This window comes from Ciconia boyciana, chromosome 6 (assembly GCF_034638445.1).
Source record: "Ciconia boyciana chromosome 6, ASM3463844v1, whole genome shotgun sequence".
Classification (NCBI taxonomy): domain Eukaryota; kingdom Metazoa; phylum Chordata; class Aves; order Ciconiiformes; family Ciconiidae; genus Ciconia; species Ciconia boyciana.
Genome location: NC_132939.1, coordinates 44,325,106 through 44,344,329, shown reverse-complemented (window position 1 = coordinate 44,344,329; position 19,224 = coordinate 44,325,106). Strand labels below are relative to the sequence as shown.

General features: G+C 36.6%; 1 protein-coding gene across 16 annotated transcripts in view; it reads right to left on the bottom strand.

Moving 5' to 3' along the window:
• MIPOL1 (mirror-image polydactyly 1) overlaps nucleotides 1-19,224 on the bottom strand; it is a 210,207-nt gene that overhangs the window by 128,302 nt on the left and 62,681 nt on the right. For all 16 annotated transcript variants that reach the window (XR_012043002.1, XR_012043000.1, XR_012043001.1 and 13 more), the window contains 3 exons: nucleotides 12,885-13,014; nucleotides 8,015-8,048; nucleotides 7,585-7,755 (listed from right to left, as the gene is read on the bottom strand). Coding sequence is in view for 13 of the 16 variants with exons in the window: in XM_072864529.1 (XP_072720630.1) it covers nucleotides 7,585-7,755; nucleotides 8,015-8,048; nucleotides 12,885-13,014 (335 nt within the window). In the remaining 3 variants the exon portion in view is untranslated. The remainder of the gene's footprint in view (nucleotides 1-7,584; nucleotides 7,756-8,014; nucleotides 8,049-12,884; nucleotides 13,015-19,224) is intronic.

The following is a 19,224-nucleotide window of genomic DNA, read 5'->3' as shown; positions in this document are numbered from 1 at the left end:
TCAAGAAGTGGCAAGGGTAAAAGCAAGGAGGGAAATGAACACATAGGTCAGACATATTAACCTTTTCAGACTCCACATTAAATATAAATATGAAACACAAAAATCTTCTTTGTTACCTATCAAAAGAATTTTTATGCAAACTCATCCAAGTATCCAAAATAACAAAATATTTTTTCAGAAACATTTCTTAGAAAGTTGCCTAAGAAAATCAGCTTTTAATATGACACACACAGATGAATTTTTTTAATTTTTAAGAAAATCAGAGACATTTTATTCGACAGGTAAGCAAACAGAAATCTGATTCAACACTCAGTACCTAACTTGAAATTGTGAAGTGTTAAGTACCGTGGAAAATTTACTTTAGGTACCTCTACAATACTTCTGGTACTTATAGAACTTATTGCATGCACAGTGACTCAGTCTCCTCTTCAGAGGGAATACTATTTGAATTCTGCTTGGATCACATTGGAAATTTCCTCTATGAGTTGTTGCTACTGAAACAGGCGATCAATAAGCATACAAAATATTTTTCCTCTCTTTCATCCTAGGGTTTTGACATTAAATATTTAAATTAATTCTAGAAATTGGTTTGGAAGTCTAAGCTCTGTGAACCTAGAGCTTAGCACCATGATAGATGAGTCAAATAGCAATTAATCAAACAAGCCTGCATGGAAATTTACTGTCATTTTCAAAGGGGTGAGGAGTTTCTAGGTACTGAAGAGAAGATGAATGTTCAACTGGAAATTCATTAAAGTTTACAATTAAAGACACAAAGCTTGATCATGCCCTCAAATACTATGCAGACATGTATTTTCTGAATTCTGCACAACACACTGTTTGCAGAGGAACAACAGGTGATTTAACAATGCAAACAATGATGTGTCTCTGGGCATCATTCAGCCAAAACCTTATGGCTGTAAAAAGAAGAAATGCGGTATCAATTAAAAATTTGCTTCAGAAGTTCAAAAAGACAAACTGTAATCCCTCTCTTCAAGGAAACATTGCATTAACATTTACATATTTACTCATACTTAGCATTCATGGACTAAATACAAAGGCTCAGTATAAGAGCTCCTTAGGGTAATTTCCTTTGGATTCTCCTCTCCCTGCCACTAATGACCTACCAGCTGACCTGCACTCCCAGCTGTGAGAAGCATTAGCTCAAAAACTACAAGACCGCATGCAACCAAAGCCTTGCTGAAGTCAAACTAAGGCATAAGCGGCAAAATACTCACTTTCACTAGTGAAATTCTGACTCTAGTGAAATCAAAGGGAGTTTTATGCCCTACTAACAGATACCTGCCTACAGAGAAATAACAACCTCTGCTACATAAATGCAAGAGACCAACTGACACTACAGACAGAGATGTGTAATGTCCCCAAATCTTCTCCTATCATCCTGTCTGAACATCTCACCTCTCCTCAGCTTTCTTAATGCCTTGAAAACTGAGAGTTACACACAGTGATCAAAGAAAACAGAGCACCAGGATGAAAGATTAAACAGGTGTTATTCTTTTGGGGAACATTCTACACAAATCAGAAAACCTAATGTAAGACATCAAGAGGATTCTGTTTGGCCAGTTTCCTCCCTATTTTAGTCTCCAGTGGACTAAAATTCCTACTTCAGAAGAAAAAAATACTTCACACATTTTCTGAATGTAGCCAAATATCTAACTGAGTATTCTCCTGGAAAATATTCATGCTCCAGCTCGCACAAATATATCCGAGGCAGAGTCAGAGCATACCTAATCGTCTCAGAAAGTAAAGAATTATGATAATTTTTCAAGCTGGGTTTGTTTTTAGAAGAAGTAAGCAGCCAAGTAGGGAAGAACCTGCCCTTTTGCAAGATGCAAAAGATTCTTGATGCTCTTCAGCATCATTCCCAATAGTTTTACTCCATGCCTCCCGACTACAGCAGTCACTGGCTCTGTTCGGTGCTTTGAAAATTCTGTAACCGGTGAGATTCACTCGCTTTATTCTGAGAAGCAGTGAAGAAAGCATGCATTTAACCATGTTCAGTATAACATGGACTTCCTAAAACATGGATTTAGTCAAACTTTCAAAGGATTATCTTTATTTAGGTACACAGGAAATGAAAAGTGACATTATAAAGCACTGTTCCAGTGCAACACAATCAAATGGAAAACCAATACTGCTAATCATAGCAATTGCTCCTATAACTTGGCTTTCTGTGATCTTTCTTCAGGATCCCTTTTACTCAGTATTACCTCCAAAGAAGAGAAGTCTGTGAGGTTTACCTGAGGCCACTGATGTGAATACCAATAAAACTGACAACCGTTTCTTCAACTCCTGTTTCTTTTCCCCCTGCAGTCACAGTGCAACTTTTAACGTTAAATCTCAATTTTAAAAAAAAATCTATTCTATATTTTATTCCATATGCCTATTGCTTTCTCTCAGGTCTTGGACTAAATCTGCAGGGCAAAAGGGGCATCTTGCAGACAGCTCATCTCTCTCTGTTTAACCATCCTGCTGGCAAGTAATTTCCCCATGCCCATTCATCTGCTACCTCTAAGAGAAAAGCACTGCAAATGAGGGCAACAGGAACTTGCTGTTGCCTGCCCAAAGGAAACCAGCCATTAGAGGTGACCAGCATGGTCCTTGGATCCTCAAATTACAATAAACATCCCCTTTACCTTTACTTTCCTCCTCAAATAAGCCTGTGACCAAAATCATCAGTACCCCGCAGCTGCCTGGTTCACAAACAACTGTGAATACAGTGTTCTACCTTTTCTTTTCCTGTTCCCAAATATCAGTGGCAAAAGGTAGCAGGGGAAGCATCCTGGCAGAGCTGCTAGGAGGACACTGTCAAATGTGCTCCTGCCAACCAAGAACTCAATTGGTATTCCTAACCAGGAAGTGTCAAAGGGTACCAAAACACAGAGTTTAAAACTGAACTGCTCATTGAAATTACTAAAAACATCCCAAACTGTGAGTTGGGTTGCAAAGGGATCACCTCTATCCTAAGATAAGAGAGTCATGAGGCATTGTAACCCGTCACCTGAGTATTCCCCAATTAAGGGCCCAAGATCTGTAAGCAATTTTTTTCATTTATATATGCGTTTGTTGTTTTTACACTTCATACAGCTCTTGGGTTTATTACTTCAGTAAGACCTGTTCACTCATGTGTGCTGAGAATGCCTTAATGCTCTGTGAATCACAGATAACACAGAACTCTACACCTTATTTGGTGTAAAAGGTTGAGCAGAACATAAAAAAAAGTTAGCAAAAAGCTGGCTTGTTGTACGTACAGACATTTATCAGTTATTAGTCATTAGTCGAAACTGATAATGATGGGCAGTCAAGCATAGTGCTTCTCATCTTTGTTTCAATGATGATAAAGTGCTGCCTGCTGCCAAACAGTGCCTCAAAATGGAGATAGGTACTTAAACTTGCTTTAGATGAGCAACTGGGTGCATGCCAATTTTTTACATGAACAGTCATAAGCATGTTCCTGCACAGCAGGATGTGATCAAACTATTCAAAGCTGTAAAACCAGGTTTGCTTGCCAGTTATGTTATTGCTTCAAGATCAGCGTATTACAGACATTACTTTGCCAGCCATGAAACCACTGTTTTTCCTTAACAACAAATTCTACACCTTTAATATTTAAAACTCTGTATAGAACTGACTGTTCCCAACTAAAAAAAACCCCAACATTTACAGAATGAAAGTTAGGACTGAGAACATATCAAACACACGATCTCCTGAACTATAAGCCATCTCTTATTTAGCTTTAAGAAGTCACTTCCTTCAAGCTGTACCAATTAAAAGGTCCCCTTTCTTCTCTAAACCAGAGGAAAAGTAATTGTAATGACTTACTCAAGTCCACAGCTTCAGCTGCCAAACCTGTAATCGTATTAACATTCCTGTCCATAAGGTGTGATGTGGTTAATAGGTGGTTGCTAGTTTGAGACATTGCACTGTATTGCCTCCTGCTGGAAACCACTTCTTTAAAGTATTTTATAAAGATCACACAATGTGACTATGCCATATGTAATCTTTATTAAATGCCTGTCACTAATTGGATTACTCAAGCAAGAAAGATTTTTGGAGAAAGGCAGAACTGTAGTACAACCAACTAGACAAATAAGTTTTTTCCTTGAATGGGTTAAGACAAAACCAAACATTACAGACAAGAAACTGATGTTTAATTTCTCATGAGAGTCAGCATCTTTCTCCATTTTCCTTTCAGAAGATCAGTCATAAAACAGACTCAAGCTCCCCAGTATAACACAATATCTGTTCACTAACAAACATATCTTAGCAAATACAACCAAACAGTTGAGTTTGTTTTTTTAAGGGGGTTGGTACAGGAGAATATGGATGTCAATGTTTAGCCACACTTTAGTTGTTTGTTTTTTATTCACTTGAAAATACATACTAAAAGTAGTATCAAATATTTGAGTTTATACCATTTTATTTGTTTTCACACGTACAAAAAGTAGTTTGCATATTTGCTCAGCAATCTAGTGAATGATCTAAGATTACATACAAATGCACAGCTCAATACAGTGATAGAAGTGCCTCTATCTGCTTCCTAGTAAGAAGTAACATTAATGTTTGAAATCTCAAAAAAATATGTAGAGGTTCTTGGGTGTTAGGGCTCAAAAAACCATTTTCATGACCTTTCCAAGACATGGACAGTGTTCTTCATTTTTTGAAGAATAAAAAAATTCAAGTAAGTCCAGTAAAATTAAAATAGAAGAACCACAACTAGCTAACCATGGTGAAGTATGCTGCAATAGCAGTCCAGTTAAATGCAACTTAATAGTATAACTACCAGAAAAAGTATTGCAAAACTGCATTTCAAAGACTAGTTGAAAGTAATCTGTATTTACTTGGTCATAGCACATGCACAGTTTATAGAATGTCCATTCTCTAGGAATGTAACCTATTCCTCACTTGAAATCAAAGCAATGTGTTCGAGCTGTGAAGGCTTTTGTGTTATTGTTTCTTAATGAGAAAAATCAGATATCCTACAAGTAAAACCCAAAACGCTAGATATTGCTTATATTCACTGTGCTCAATTGTCAAATGCCAGGCTATTGTGAAGAAAACCATAAAGAATGATAACAGCTGCAGCTTCATTAAACACAGTCAGTCCAAACCCTTATTATCATGTAGGCAGTCCTCTGTCACATGGAACCGATTACGGTGGTCACTCAAATGACATTGGTGTCTGCAGCACCGCACAACAGCATGCAGGAACAGAGCATCATGGTATGCACACAACGTGTCATGAAGCATTTAGCTTCCATTGCCCAGTGACCTCTGAACTTTAAAAATGCCTTTTCCAGAGGATAGCCACAGCATGCTGATGGTTTACTCTATTTCTGTTTTGTGTCAGCCTGTTCTCATCAATCCCCCCCTCATATTTGATGTCAACTCCACCAAAAAGGAAAAGATTTTAACTTGCAGATGTTATGAATGCCCAAGGCGACCTCAGATCTAACTTCCAATAATTTGCATTTCTTATGCTAAGCATATACATCCCCTGAATTATATCTAAGTCCCTTTGTGGTCTAATGTAGGAATCCCTCTCCTATTGTTCTTGCTGTTAGCACTGTAATAACTACTGTTATTGCAATGTTAACAAAAGACTACTAATAATTCAAGTACGGTACAAATTCCCAAGGAATCATCAAGTGAGAAATGCAGGTTGAAATGGTAGCTTCAATTCCAAGGACCTATTTTCTAGATTCAAGAGTTACAGCTGTAAAAGCATCACATATGTGAAAACACAACACATGATCAATAGAGTTCTATTAATGATAATTAATTTAAAACAATGGTATTATAAATTGCAAATGGTATCACAGTAGTACAGCTTAATGAAAAATATTTAAATTTTCCTTTGGTGAGGATTTATTGTTTTATTCATTTATTTTTTCAGCTACACTATCTACTTAATGTTACCTGTGCTTTTTGCTGACAGGCCTAAAGACTGCTTTGGTAGTTGTGGCACTTGAGCCATTACTATATAAAATAATTATCTTGATTAATTTCCAAGGTGATTACTTGGAAAAGACTACTCCTTAAACAGGCAGTTTAGAAATCAATTCAATTAAAATGTATACTAAAATGCCCTACAACGACATTCTTCTGCCATTCATAAAAGTTTTATGGTCCAAGTATGCCTGAAAGTCTACTTCAACAATGAAGCAAAAACTGACAAAACAAAAATAAAAACATCAAGAGATTCTTCTCTTTTGCTGAAAGCTTTTCTCTTGTAAGCTGCTCACTTTTCAAATGCCCTATGCAAATAAGAAAGAATATAAACTTTTGGCAGGACTGTTGGATGTTTCCCAGTAGCTATGCTGCTCATCATTATTATAAAAGCAAAAGAAAGTAGACTGAAAAAGTAAAGTTCCACCATTAACATCTTCCAACATTAAAATCCTTTGCCGTGCACACTGGATAGACACACAAAATACTTTAAGCACCAGGCAGATGGGGCTTTCAAGGTGAAAGAAGGAAAGAATGCAAAAACAACGATTGCAAAAAAGTTAAAATTACAGGTGGTGTAGAAGGGACTCTTTTACCAGGAGACTTCTCAATACAACATAAATTCAATCAACATTATCAATACCACTCAAGATCACAAACCTGACTTTAAATCTAATTGAAATTAGTTAGATGTGGGCTAACTTTGGTAGCTCACATTAAAAATCTAAATTTTCAATATTGGAAGAGTCAGATGTAATTTCTTGCCTGGGATGAATACATAAGGAGTTTCATCCAGTCTAAAATCTTGTGTTTTCCCAGGAGATATATCCCCTACTTGGACTGCTCTTCCCTACAGCCTGTTCCTTTTGAGCTAAATCTAGGTTAAAATCCAGGAAAGAAAACTGTGGGGAAAAAAAACCAAACAGAAAAACTCTTCCATGAGATGGGAAAAGCATGGAGACTCTCTTCATGTTGAAGAGAATTAAGGCAATATTGTTCTATGAAAACGGGAAATTGCAGGGAATGAGTGATCTGAGCAGAAAAAGGACCTCAGGTTCTTTCAAGTCATGTAGCAGAAGCATAAGACTCGGAGAATCAAGAACCACATGCTGATTTTTACCTCCTGCATGTAAAGCAACAAAGGGAGGAATTGCTTGCATTGTCGCATGTGGTACCATTATCTTCCTTTAACGTATATTTCTGCCACTTACAACCCTTTACAAATCCCTTGAGTCCCCGTTAACTGTCATCCAATGCATTATACCAATACAGCATACTGCAAAACTAAGCCCTTAATAGCTTTTTAGATTGGTCAATACACTGAAAACTATTTTGCTTTAAAAAAGGAGACAGCTAGTGATCAGGTGCAAAAAAACCCCCCAAAAATAACTTTTCTCATGAAACACATTGATGCCATTTCAATGGGCACTACTACCATGAAGAAAGAGTTGATCATTAATCAGCCATTTACTACAAGGGCTCTCTTTGAGATTTTCAACAGAGAAAAGTAAATTAAATAATTTTCTTCCCCAAAAGTAAAGCAAAAAAAGAAAAAAAAAAAAAGAAAAAAAGAAATTTGGTATTGAGTGATATTGGTATTGACTTGCAGAGACTTACTTGAGACAAAGCGGCATCCCGTTGTTCTATTACTGCATTCATTTCCTCAGCTATTATTTTCTTTTTACGTTCTTTGGTCCTGTGTATTCGATTCAGAATTATAGCTCCGTTCTTCAGTATATCTATCCCTGTGTCTGCATTGTTTATTCTGTTCAGTAATTCCTGTAATGTCTACCAACAGCATTATATGTTAGTCAGACATGAAGTTTTAATATATTTTATTTAATATAGGGTTTTAATTAATAGGCACATGTGAATTGTAAATTGACTGAGTGAAGTTATTGAATTTTCATATTGCAGCAAAGATGTACATTATTAGTGTGTCAATTCTTCTTTTTCCCACATCTTAGTTCTTGAAACCCACTCAATTGAACTTAAGCCTCTAAGATATAAGACTGACATCAAGAAATCTCCTCAGAGAATGGCTTACCATGTCATTTTCTTCAGGGTTAATATTTTCTAGCCTAGAAAAAAGGGACACAGAAAGCCTGATCAGTAGCATTTCCTTAGTGCAGCAAAATGAGTTCGCTTTTTAAATCTTTAGAACCTCAAGTAATTTCATTCTACTAGTCTTTAGAGTCAACCATGACACTGAACATATTAAAGTGCCACCTGCTCGACTCCATCTTTCAATAATGCTCCATATCTTCAGCACTGACTTCAGACTGTTAAGTTATTAATGTTTACTGCTATATATGACTACAAGGATCAATTGTTCATATGTGCTTAGATGAAGAAAGTTCCCCAGCGATAGAAATGACTGATGCTCCTATTTTATTTATTTCTAGGCTTACAACTTTTACCTGACGCTGTATTTTTGTTGTTTTTACTGCACCCCAAACGAAACAGGACAGGACTTTTGTGGAGATTTTTTTTTTTTCTTCATTTTAAAGTAATTATTTTTCCACCTTTCTCTTCCCAAATGAGGAAAAAAACCTAGCTGAAGTTTCCTTAAAAATAATTTTATTTTATATCTTGCATAAAATAGCAAGCTAAGCCAATTCTCTGAAAGGCCCTTATTTAATTCTGGAACAACCGCCCCTGCACTTTCCTCCCTTTCTATTTCAACAGAACATATATTGACCTGTCAAATACAAATACAAAGATGATACGAGGAATTTAGTCATACAGCACTGAACACTGGCCGTGCAAAAGCAGTGAGTGATAGCACAAAAATCTAATAAATGGGATAGTATGCATTTTATTTTACCTAAGGTTAGTTATATGGACAGCATATTATTTAAAACACTTATGTGTATTTTAAAATGGAAGAGACCTCTTTTCTGGAAAAAGGAGCATATTAAAATTACCTTACCACTCCATTGCTACTTACTTAATGGTGACTTAATGGTGACTAAAAGTAGGTGTGTCACTAGCGTATGATATTTTAAAAGACAGATATTGTACCATTAAATGTCTACTAAACAGCAACACACACTTTTTCAATAGTGCTGTGACAGGTGCTGCTCTGAAACCAAGATTTTAGCTAGCAAACATCATAAAGCACTTGACAGCACACTAGCACCTTTTACATTAAAGCATTAGTTTTACCAGATAACAGTATATAAGGTATAGTAAATCAACCAGTACAGAAATTAATTCTTTAAATAAAAAAGAAATAATTCAGAATGTAGTACCAGTGCACAACAGCTGGTATATTTATATGGAATTCACAAGCAGTAATTACTCCAACATATACAGTCAGCACCAGAACTAAACAAAACAAAGTAAAAGCTAACCTTTGCTGGGTTTGACTTGCATTCATAAAGTAACACAAATCATAAAATAACAAATATATTATAAGTCCAAATTCTCAGAACTGGCTCCTTGACTTAGCTCCTTGTAGAGTTTCTGCTTTAGGTTTTACATTGCTCTAAGTGCCACTTCATGTGGGACTTAAAAATGGATCTCCAGCTAGTTTGTATTCACAATGAAAGGAACAGTATTTGTCAAAGTAAATTGGCAGGACTGACCTGGCTTCTCCAGAGGACTTCTACCCTGCTAAAAGTGTGGGTCAACAAAATCACCCAGCCGACCAACAGGCTGGGTAAGCAAGACACCTTAGGGAGAAATGGAGGTGGGAAAAAGAACAGGAACTTCTACCATAAGTGTAGCCCTTCAGCATACTACTGCCACAAGGGATCTGCCTGTAGGTGTACATATACCTCCTTAGGTGACAGTATTTTAAAAAATCCAGCATCCAGCCCTGCTGCCTTTCCCTGTGCTGTGCACAGGCAATAAGTGACCCTTCGATCTCTCATGATTTTAAACAGCAGTAACCAAGGATTCCTCTTCCCCCCATTTCTACACACATTCTGCTAATGTAACCCCTAGGGCCAACAGGACTGAAAGAATTTTGGTTGCTACAGTTAAATAAAGACAACAGAATTGCTCCAGCTGCTAATTTAAAGAAAGCATTAAAGCATTTGATAAAGGTTGGCAGGCTGTTCAATGTTGCCCTCTTGTAAAGATCTCTGATTGGAATAAGTCCAAAGCAGATGGAAGGAGTGACCTGTGCTCTAAAACTTGATGAGTGTGGCACAAGTAGCCAATGTTCTTTAAAAAAACCCAAACCTCTATGTGCTCCACGTCTGAGACAGAGAACTTGACCTTTTGAACAACTAGCATCAGGAAGAAAATGTTAAGGGTGGTAGTTGGAAAAGTTCCAAGATTCCAGAAGAAACTCCAAAATTAAATAAACCAAACCAAGTCCCTCATGGCTCACCCCATCATCTCTGCTCCTTCCAAAGTATTAGCGGAGTGGTGAGGTGAACTCCAAAAAAATTTCCATTCAGCCACAGTAATAAACTACTTAGAATAAAGAGGCTGAGAAAAGTAATTTCCTCATGGGATTGACTCTGCTTCTGAGAATGCAGCACCTCAATTTGACTCTTCTCAGTCACAGTCCTGGCTTGCTCCTCCCATTGCAAAATGCCAGACATCCAGCAGATATAGCAATGTGTGTCTTGTCACCTCAGCTGAGATGTTACCACAGTTAGTAAAGATGCCCAATGTTCTGAAAAGCCTGACTGCTGGAGCCAGGCTGGTGTTCCAGCAGGAATCTTGGCTCCACTCAACCATTTCTTCTTTGCCAGGTGTACGGCTGCATGAATAAGCATACTGTAGGCTTAGAATAAGTGGACCAGAAGAAAAGCAGCTGAGCCTGATGGAGGCAATCCTGCCTTCTCGGTTCCGTAATGCCCAAAGATTTCAAAAACAGCAAAGAACTTTCTTCAAAAAAAAGAACACAAAACCCCCCAAACCAATAATCACAACAGGAAATATTTCCCTGTACCATACCATTGCTCTTTTTGGATGAAATATCACATTATCTAGAAGGTGCTGTCACATAGAGGACCGATATGGGTCAGGGAAGAGCTGTGGTCAGCTTGACCTTGGTCAGGTTGCACAAATGGATGCAGTCATTGTGGCTGAGATAATACTGAATATAAATTGGTGGAATGGAGCAAGACATCTTTGAAGTTTCTTACATTGCCTGATATGGCTTAAGACATTCCTATCAAACTTGCAGTTTAGCTGAATGGGTAGCAAGGTAAGGAAAGAGGCATATATTAAGACATCTGATGCAGTGAACATGATGATTACTTGAACATAAAGAATGAGTTTTCCTCCCTTTCAGGGGATTTCGTACAGCAATTAATGCCCAGTAATTCATTACCATTAAGTACTTGCTGCATGGATGATTAACAAACTTTGACAGAAGGGGTTGAAGGGAAAACAAGTGATTGTGTTCTGAGGGATTCATGTGTGTCAAGACCTGCCATGTGTATATCTATGGATTCCACTGCAGAAAAAGCAGCAATATGCCTCTCACACACTTAATAACCTGTGATTTCTTCCAGAAACCCAGAAGTCACTGACTAGGTCTGTCGACCAGAATAACTAATTTGCTGCAGGACTTGAGCCCTTTAACCCCAAAGATCTCGAGTTTGTGCTAACAGTGTATACACAGTTTCATTTGATGTTTGGGGTCATACAAAACTTTCTTGCTTTCTTTACTCTTGGAACATACAAAATTAGAAGAGTGACAGAAGAAATTGGAAAGACTGGAGTAAGGCTCACAGTTATGATGCCTCTTATGGGAATTTAAAGCACATTTGTAATTTCCTCAGAGATTGCTGCTCAAAGCAAGATTTCAGATGCACATACACCTATAATGGGCTCTGTAGAGACATTTACTCTAACAAACTGTGCATTAATTCTTGTGGGAATGGAATCTCCTAATCTTGTGGTTGAGTCATACTTACAGGCTGTGACAAACTCTAGCAACTTGTAAATTCCACAGAGTAATGGTGCACAAACTATGTGCAGACTATTGAAATTTATTTAGATAACATTCTCTGGCCTTACCTACAAAAATATCCAAAAGAAGATGACTGGTTTTCTGCCATAAAGAGGAAAGAGTGTTCTTAGTAGAATCAATTATTTAAAACATAATTGCCTGCCATTTAGTTAACTAACAACTGCACCTATTCAGTCTCCTACCCTGAAAAACTTCTCTGCTTTGTATTTCTCTTGGCAGAAAAATAGGAGAAATTTCTCAGCCACTCTAGACTTTGGGGGATGACCCTTTGGGGGACTACCATAGACAGTAACCAAGATGATCACAACTCAGATGGAGAAGCATTACATGGAGAGGCAAACTGTAGCTTCAAAGCTGCCTATATCCTGAAGTGAGAAAAGAAACTGTTCTTGATCTTCCTCTCCTGACTTAACAGTTTTGTTTAACATGACATTGCCTATTTCTGTTGTGTTAACATGGCATACACAAAACTCTGCAAAGTATTAATTACACCCTTATTGCCTTACAAACTGCTCCTACACTAAAGATAAGAAAAAACCCATATATTTTTACTACGTCACCCACATCTTTAGTAGAAATTTTGCTGAAGGAAATGTCTAGTGGGCTTAAAGGCTTGATTGATTTCCTATACATTGCAACTTCCAACTGACATTCTGGTACTCCTTGTCAAAAGATCCTTATAAAATGTCACATTCGTCTTATTTATCCCTGAATAAATCAATACCAAAGCTTTTGATTATATTTTTAATTTTTGTGATCAAAATTATTCACCTTGCTCTCAGTCTCCAGAGAAAAATATGGTCTTATAGGATAGCTAACAAATTCACCAATGGCACAGTAAGACTAGTACTAGCCTGGTATTTCATCATAGAGAAGTTTGTGCTCAGTTTTCCTACATAACCACTGTCGAGCAGTTTATGACAGTCACAGACTGACACAACAACCTTTTTGCAAAGGGCAGGAAATATATACTTACTCTTTGAGAGACTCTTCTAAACGCTGGACTCGTAGAAATGCTTCATCTCTCTCTTCATTGGCTAACCTAAGCCTTGCCATGATGGCCTCATCACGTTCCCGTTGAGCAGAATAAACTTCTTCCACCAGAGCTGCAAAAGTAACCAGTGTGTTTAACAAACAAGTTTGACAGGGAAAGACACTATTAGATGCACTTACATGGGCCTTTGCCAGCATCTCCTAAAATCCACATTTCTCCACTGACCTCAGATTACTCTGGATAAGGTCTATATTACTCTTCAGACACAACACTAAATTGCTGTTGATTGATAAAATGAATACCTTAAGGAATGAAATAAAGCTATGTGTTTTCGAATTCACCTCTGTATAATCAAACAGGGCAAGGAAGTGATTTGCTTTGCATTCTGAATAATTGCTTAATGGAAAAGTAATTCTTAAAGCTCAGAATCATATGAGACACTATTAGGTTTCTTCTAGGACATAGAGTTAAAAGTAATGATCCATTAAAACTTCTACCATCACACTGCTTCCTATCAGGGTGGCACACTGATATTAAATATTGAAAATTCTAATATTTTCATAGTCTGTCTCTGGTATCACAAGAATGGCACAGCTGGCATCTCTCCTTCTCTGCCAAGCCTTTACTTTATTGTGTAATATACTGTTATATTATCTGTTACGGCATACATGGACCTTGGAGCATTAGGTGCCAATAAACTAAGATTTACTGTCTATCCTTGGGAGCAAACTAACACCTTCAAGTCATTCCTCATCCCAAGCTTACATTTTCTTCCTGCCTCTCCCCTGTCAATATGCCTAACACCATCTCTGGCACACCGCCAGAATCCTTACCTCGACCCTGCCTCCACTAAAATCTTTATTCATACTTTCATCATTTCCCTCTGCAATACTGCAAATCTCTCCTCACAGTCATTATAAAACCCTGTAGTCGAAATGTCTAGGGACTTTCAGGATGCCATAGTAAGACCACTGTCACCCCAAGACAGAGTACTATATCCTCTGATTGTCACAGGCATCTCCAAAAAACTCAGCTAAGGTCTGTAGGTTCCAGAATTCTCCATGCTTCCCTTCTAGGCTGCCAAGCTGGTGTTTAGCCACAGTCTCCTAACACCATACTGCAGTCTCTTTCAAATTTTGGCAATTTTTTTCTCAAGAACCTTCTGTACTAAGCCATTGCTGCTGGGTTTCCTTTACCCCCTTCAGAACTCTGCTCCTCTCTGAACCACTGCTCAAGCCATTAAGTTAAGATCTCAAAGAAAGGCTTCCTCTTCACTTTAAACTAGAGCTTTTATCCCCTCCATTCTTGCCTCAATCGACATCAACTTTGTTGCCTTTATAGGTTAGTTTACTCTTACTTCACTTTTGTACATTACTGTACAAAAACTTTACAGTGCAATATAACATAAAACACTTCATGGTTCTTCACAGAATGGAACAATAGGAACATAGTAGTACATTTTGGTAGCAGCTATATCACTGGAACAAAATACACATTATCAGTACTGAAAAAAACCCCAAACACCCCAACCAACTGAAATACAAAAAGTGGTAAGTTTCAGTTCAGTTCACAAGCAGCTCAGATAACCAGGGATGTAAGATGAGTGAGAAGATGAACAGAAAAAAAATGCAGAGAGATGAATTAGGAAGATGTTCAAGGTAGGAAAGCAATCCTCTTGTCCTCAAGCTGTGGAGAAGAGCATTACTGAGGAGTAAGGAAGCATTTTTTGCAGGTCTAGCAAAAGGTTGCACGATAACAGCAGACTGGACAAAAGAAGACAGGGGAAGTCTAAATGTCAATTCTGGGAGTGCAGTCCCTCTCTCACAAAGATCTGCAGAGGAGCTGCAAGTCTAGTCATCAGGCCAGAGATGTAACAAGTTGCACCCCAACAAAAAAAAAAAAAAAGAAAAAGAAGAAATAATTCAGTATCAGAAGCACAAATCTTGAAATGTACAGAAAATTTAACAAACATTGATTTAATTCTCTTCTATTTGAATATTTACTTGTTCCACAAGAATAGTGTCTTTTTTCTTGAAGATCTATTTGCCCTGTTTACAACAAGAAAGCTTTGCTTGATGTGGAATGGAAAAACTAAGGCATAAGTAAAGCAGCTGCAAAACTGCATGCACACAGATTGGTAGTCAGGAATAAGTTTGCAGTACTTGCAGAGGATGAGTCCAATATCTGCAAAGGTAGGTGGCTCAGCAAGAACAAGAACAAATTGTATGGGGTGGGCTGTGCATTTCAGCTCAGCAGACTTCCACTTAGGTTGCTGAGATCTGTGATGGCAGGGAAACTAGTTCCTCAGCATTGACTGTCTGGATAAACCACAATATGACTTCTATGTCCTGATTGGATACAGAATACACAAGCAGCTTAATTATGTATGGTAATTATTACCTATCTGTACCTTAATATATTTGTTTACTATAGTTTTTCCAGTAAATTATGTCAGCTTATCTAGCATCATGCCAGAGACACTGCACAGAGAACCCTTTCCATAAACTGCAAGTGGAAACATTATGCAATTTTCACGATGAAAACAATTACTGGAATGAATAGAAACCTGTCTAAAATAACTGAAGATTTGGCAGTTATTACTGTTCTGGGGTTAATGAGTTTCCAGATTAGTTAACTTTGAGTGCATCCCTTCCTTCTGTCAGACCCTATAACATCCCCACCTCAGCATGGAAAACCACTATTTGCTGACTGCTACAATGGATCTTGAGCATACAACTACACTTAGAGGGATTGTGTTTTGGTATATCTAATTCCCTCTCTGAGGAACTATAACAAGTGGTAATAATGACTATACAGGCTTTTAAAAACTGGATTATTGCTTATTTGCCCTTAAACCAAAGTAATATATATATTAAACAGTATGAAAACATTCAGAAAAAGAGATTTTTTTAAGTTACTCAAACATCCTGCTTATCTCAAATCTTACCATCCCTGATAGCAGCCCAGAGGCTAATTGCCTTGAACAGTGAACCCTTCCCCCACCCAAAGGTCCATTACAAAATACTGTCTTTTAACTATTGGCTATGGAAAAATGACTTAAATTGAGCAACTTTTTCTTGTTATTTTCTTATCCTCCCACTAAATTAAGGCATTGGAGTAAATATCCCAATGACCAGATCCACCAACTACATTAAAAAAAAATTACAGTAGTTCCGTATCAATTACAAGTGTTTGGCTTTTCCTTCTATTTCTTAAAAGTAATATTGCAAGTTAATTTCTTCATATTAAAACAGATTAGGGAGAGTTTAGAAAATCATGTAAGATGCCTGCATGGTAATCTAAGTTTAAAAAAAGAAAAAAAGAAAAAAAAAAAGATACTGAGCTACATGGCGTTTCAATACCATGTAGCAATACTGACACTGATCACAATAAATTACTAATTAAAAAAATACTTAAAGTCCTCATCTAACGCATTTTAATGGTCTACAGAAGGCTAGCTCAGCCGATTCCTTTACCAGCCAAAGCTTCTGCTGAATTTAGGTTAGACATTTCTGTTATCCAATGCCTATACATTTCTGACCCTATTTAATATTTTACAAATTCCTTTTTTAATACTATATGGAATATTATAACAGTTACACAATTGCAGGTAGTCCGAAGTATGATGTTGTTAACAATAATGTTCACCATTCAGATCGAGCTATGGATGAGTCACAAGTGAAAGGTCGGGAACATAAGGATCACACGATTCTTCAAATAAGCCACTGAAATACATAAACCTTTGGGTTGCAATGCAGCAGCAAACCAAAACATTTTGTGTCATATTTAGGAAAGTATGTGAAGTATAAGCTGTCCAATGAAAAGTCTATGAGAGAGAGTGACATAAAAATCCTCCATATTAAAAAGAGTAAAGAATATCCAGATTATCATCCCTATGCTTCTTAAAAATGGCAGGCGAAAATTAATTGAGAGTAACAAGTCAGGCTCCTAAGTCCTATTCAAGATATGGCATATCCAGCAAAATACTAGCCCCACACTGGCACACTGACTTGATGCCTGATCCAATAAAAAAAGTGATCCAGCTACTTAGTCACCAACTGCTCTGGTCGACACCACGAGGTTTTTCTTGGAGACCTTCCAACGGCGCGCCAACCAACCCTATCCTGTTTATCTTGAGGCCTGACCAACAAGAAACACTAATTCTTATACAACTCATGTTTCAAGCGAGAAAATGACACACAAAAATGAAGTATGAATAGTCAAGTATTAAGCTAAAATGAATTGTATAATTTACTAATTCATATACATATAATGCCGTTCAAGAGTTAAAATATTTAAATCCCACAGTGCTAAATTAGGAAAAAAGGATTATTTTCCAATGTTTGCAAACATTGTAATATATATAAATATGACATTACTATTTAGTTGCATAAACTTTATTTGCTTTGGAATAATTTAATAACGTCTTTCTCCTTGTAACTAAAACCCCTGCATACTCTAAAAGAGCTCTTTATTTTAAAAGAATCATTATGCTAAACTCATCAATTCTAAAACATTTTTAGTTTTTAGTAAAGAAAACAATTGTAAACAGAGAGCTTTTGTAAGGTAGATAGCTATTACAAAGTTCACTTAGAAAATCAATATAGCATTTTAGCTGGAATTTGCTCATTAAACACCCACAGCTCTAATGCAAATTATGATGGAATGAATAAAGCAAATACATATGCTTCTTTCTTTTTATTAAATGTAAAATCTACTGTTAATTGCATCTGGTATGTCATATAAACTTTTCTCCTTAACTATTAAATGGAAGCTTTTACAAAAGTCATTAGAGATTCTCTTTCTTTGACTTGTATAAATTTCAATATTTGTTCAGTAAAGGTTCACAGCAGTTAAATTACATTAACAAATATTATTAGCTACTATGTAAGCCAACTAAGTAAAATACTTATATTGCAGGTAAAACAAATCAATGGGTGTTTACAATAATATTTGGATATGTCCATTTTTAAACAAGCTTATCAAATATCATGTAATTCTTAGTCAAATGAGAGAGACTCAAAGTAGATTTTTTCTTCCCAAATACTCAAATTTGTTTAGTAAGCTAATTGTTTTCTAATATGGGCAAAAGTAAATATGAAGAAGATGAACCATACCGAGTATGAGTTTACTGAGTCAAAGCAGTGTACATATTTTCTTAGTTGAACCTGATTCTTTTGGCAAACCTATCTTGTACACTTTTTAAACTACCTTTAAAATACAGCAGTGGTGAGAAGGTGTGTTGGAATTCTTTCTAGTTTAAACAGTGGTTCATGATTTTCCAAACAAGAGAACTTTGGGGGAAGGGAGGGAAGCACGGTTCTCAGGAAAAAAGTCTGTTTGCTGATTTCCTAGAGGTCATCTGTGTAAATAGAAAAAATGAATAGAAGAGGAAAGAAAGAAGAAATTGTTAGGACTTAAAAGCATCTATGGCAGCAGAAATCACTTCACGTTCCTCGTTAAAAAATGTAAAATCCAGAGTGCAGGCCAGACCTTACAAGAAAAAGATTACCCGCACCGCTATCTCAGAAGATACAGTAAATATCATAACACTAAAACAATTGGCTTTCAAGATAAGTCAGTTTTACAGAAATAACAACAATATTTTGGACTTTGCAAGGTGTTTGACATTAACAGATGTGACAAAATACTGCTTTTGGCTTTGGACTACGTGAAAAAAAAGTGATCCAAGAAATAGTACAATTAAAATTTTGCTAATAGTTTTTGTAACAAGCACTAGTTATAGTGATCAGTTATTTCCAAGAAAAAGACATGGTGAGAAAGTTTTTCTGCTAATTACAATGTATTGTTGCAGAAGGTCAGGGTTTTGCAGTTTAAGATTTAGTACTCAAGATCAGTGGTTGCTGAACAATAAGTGACTTGGGATTTTCTTTGGCATTGATTCTGGTACATCCAAATTAATTTTACTAGTTACTTGCACAATTACAGCAACAAGAAATACGAATGAGATGAAATGTTTTTACAAAAAGGCTCTGAGCATCTTAAATAATCAAGAATTGACTGAAATAATAATAATTAATGACTTAAAATTTTTTTGATGCATGATTTGACTTCTGTTTCATACAGGTATACAGCTCTAACATCGGAGTGAATGTTGAACTCATGAGAAAAATTAAGCAAAGAATATTTTCTGTTTTCTGCCTTTTGAACATGTATATTATTCTGAAGGAAAAACAGAAACATGAAAGAACTTGCCTGGCCAGGTCATACTTAGAATTCAAGATTCCTGTAATGAGCTTCTTGTTTATCCTGCTCAGTTGTTTCCATGAAAAAAATGTCAGCTGAAATTTATCCTACAGAG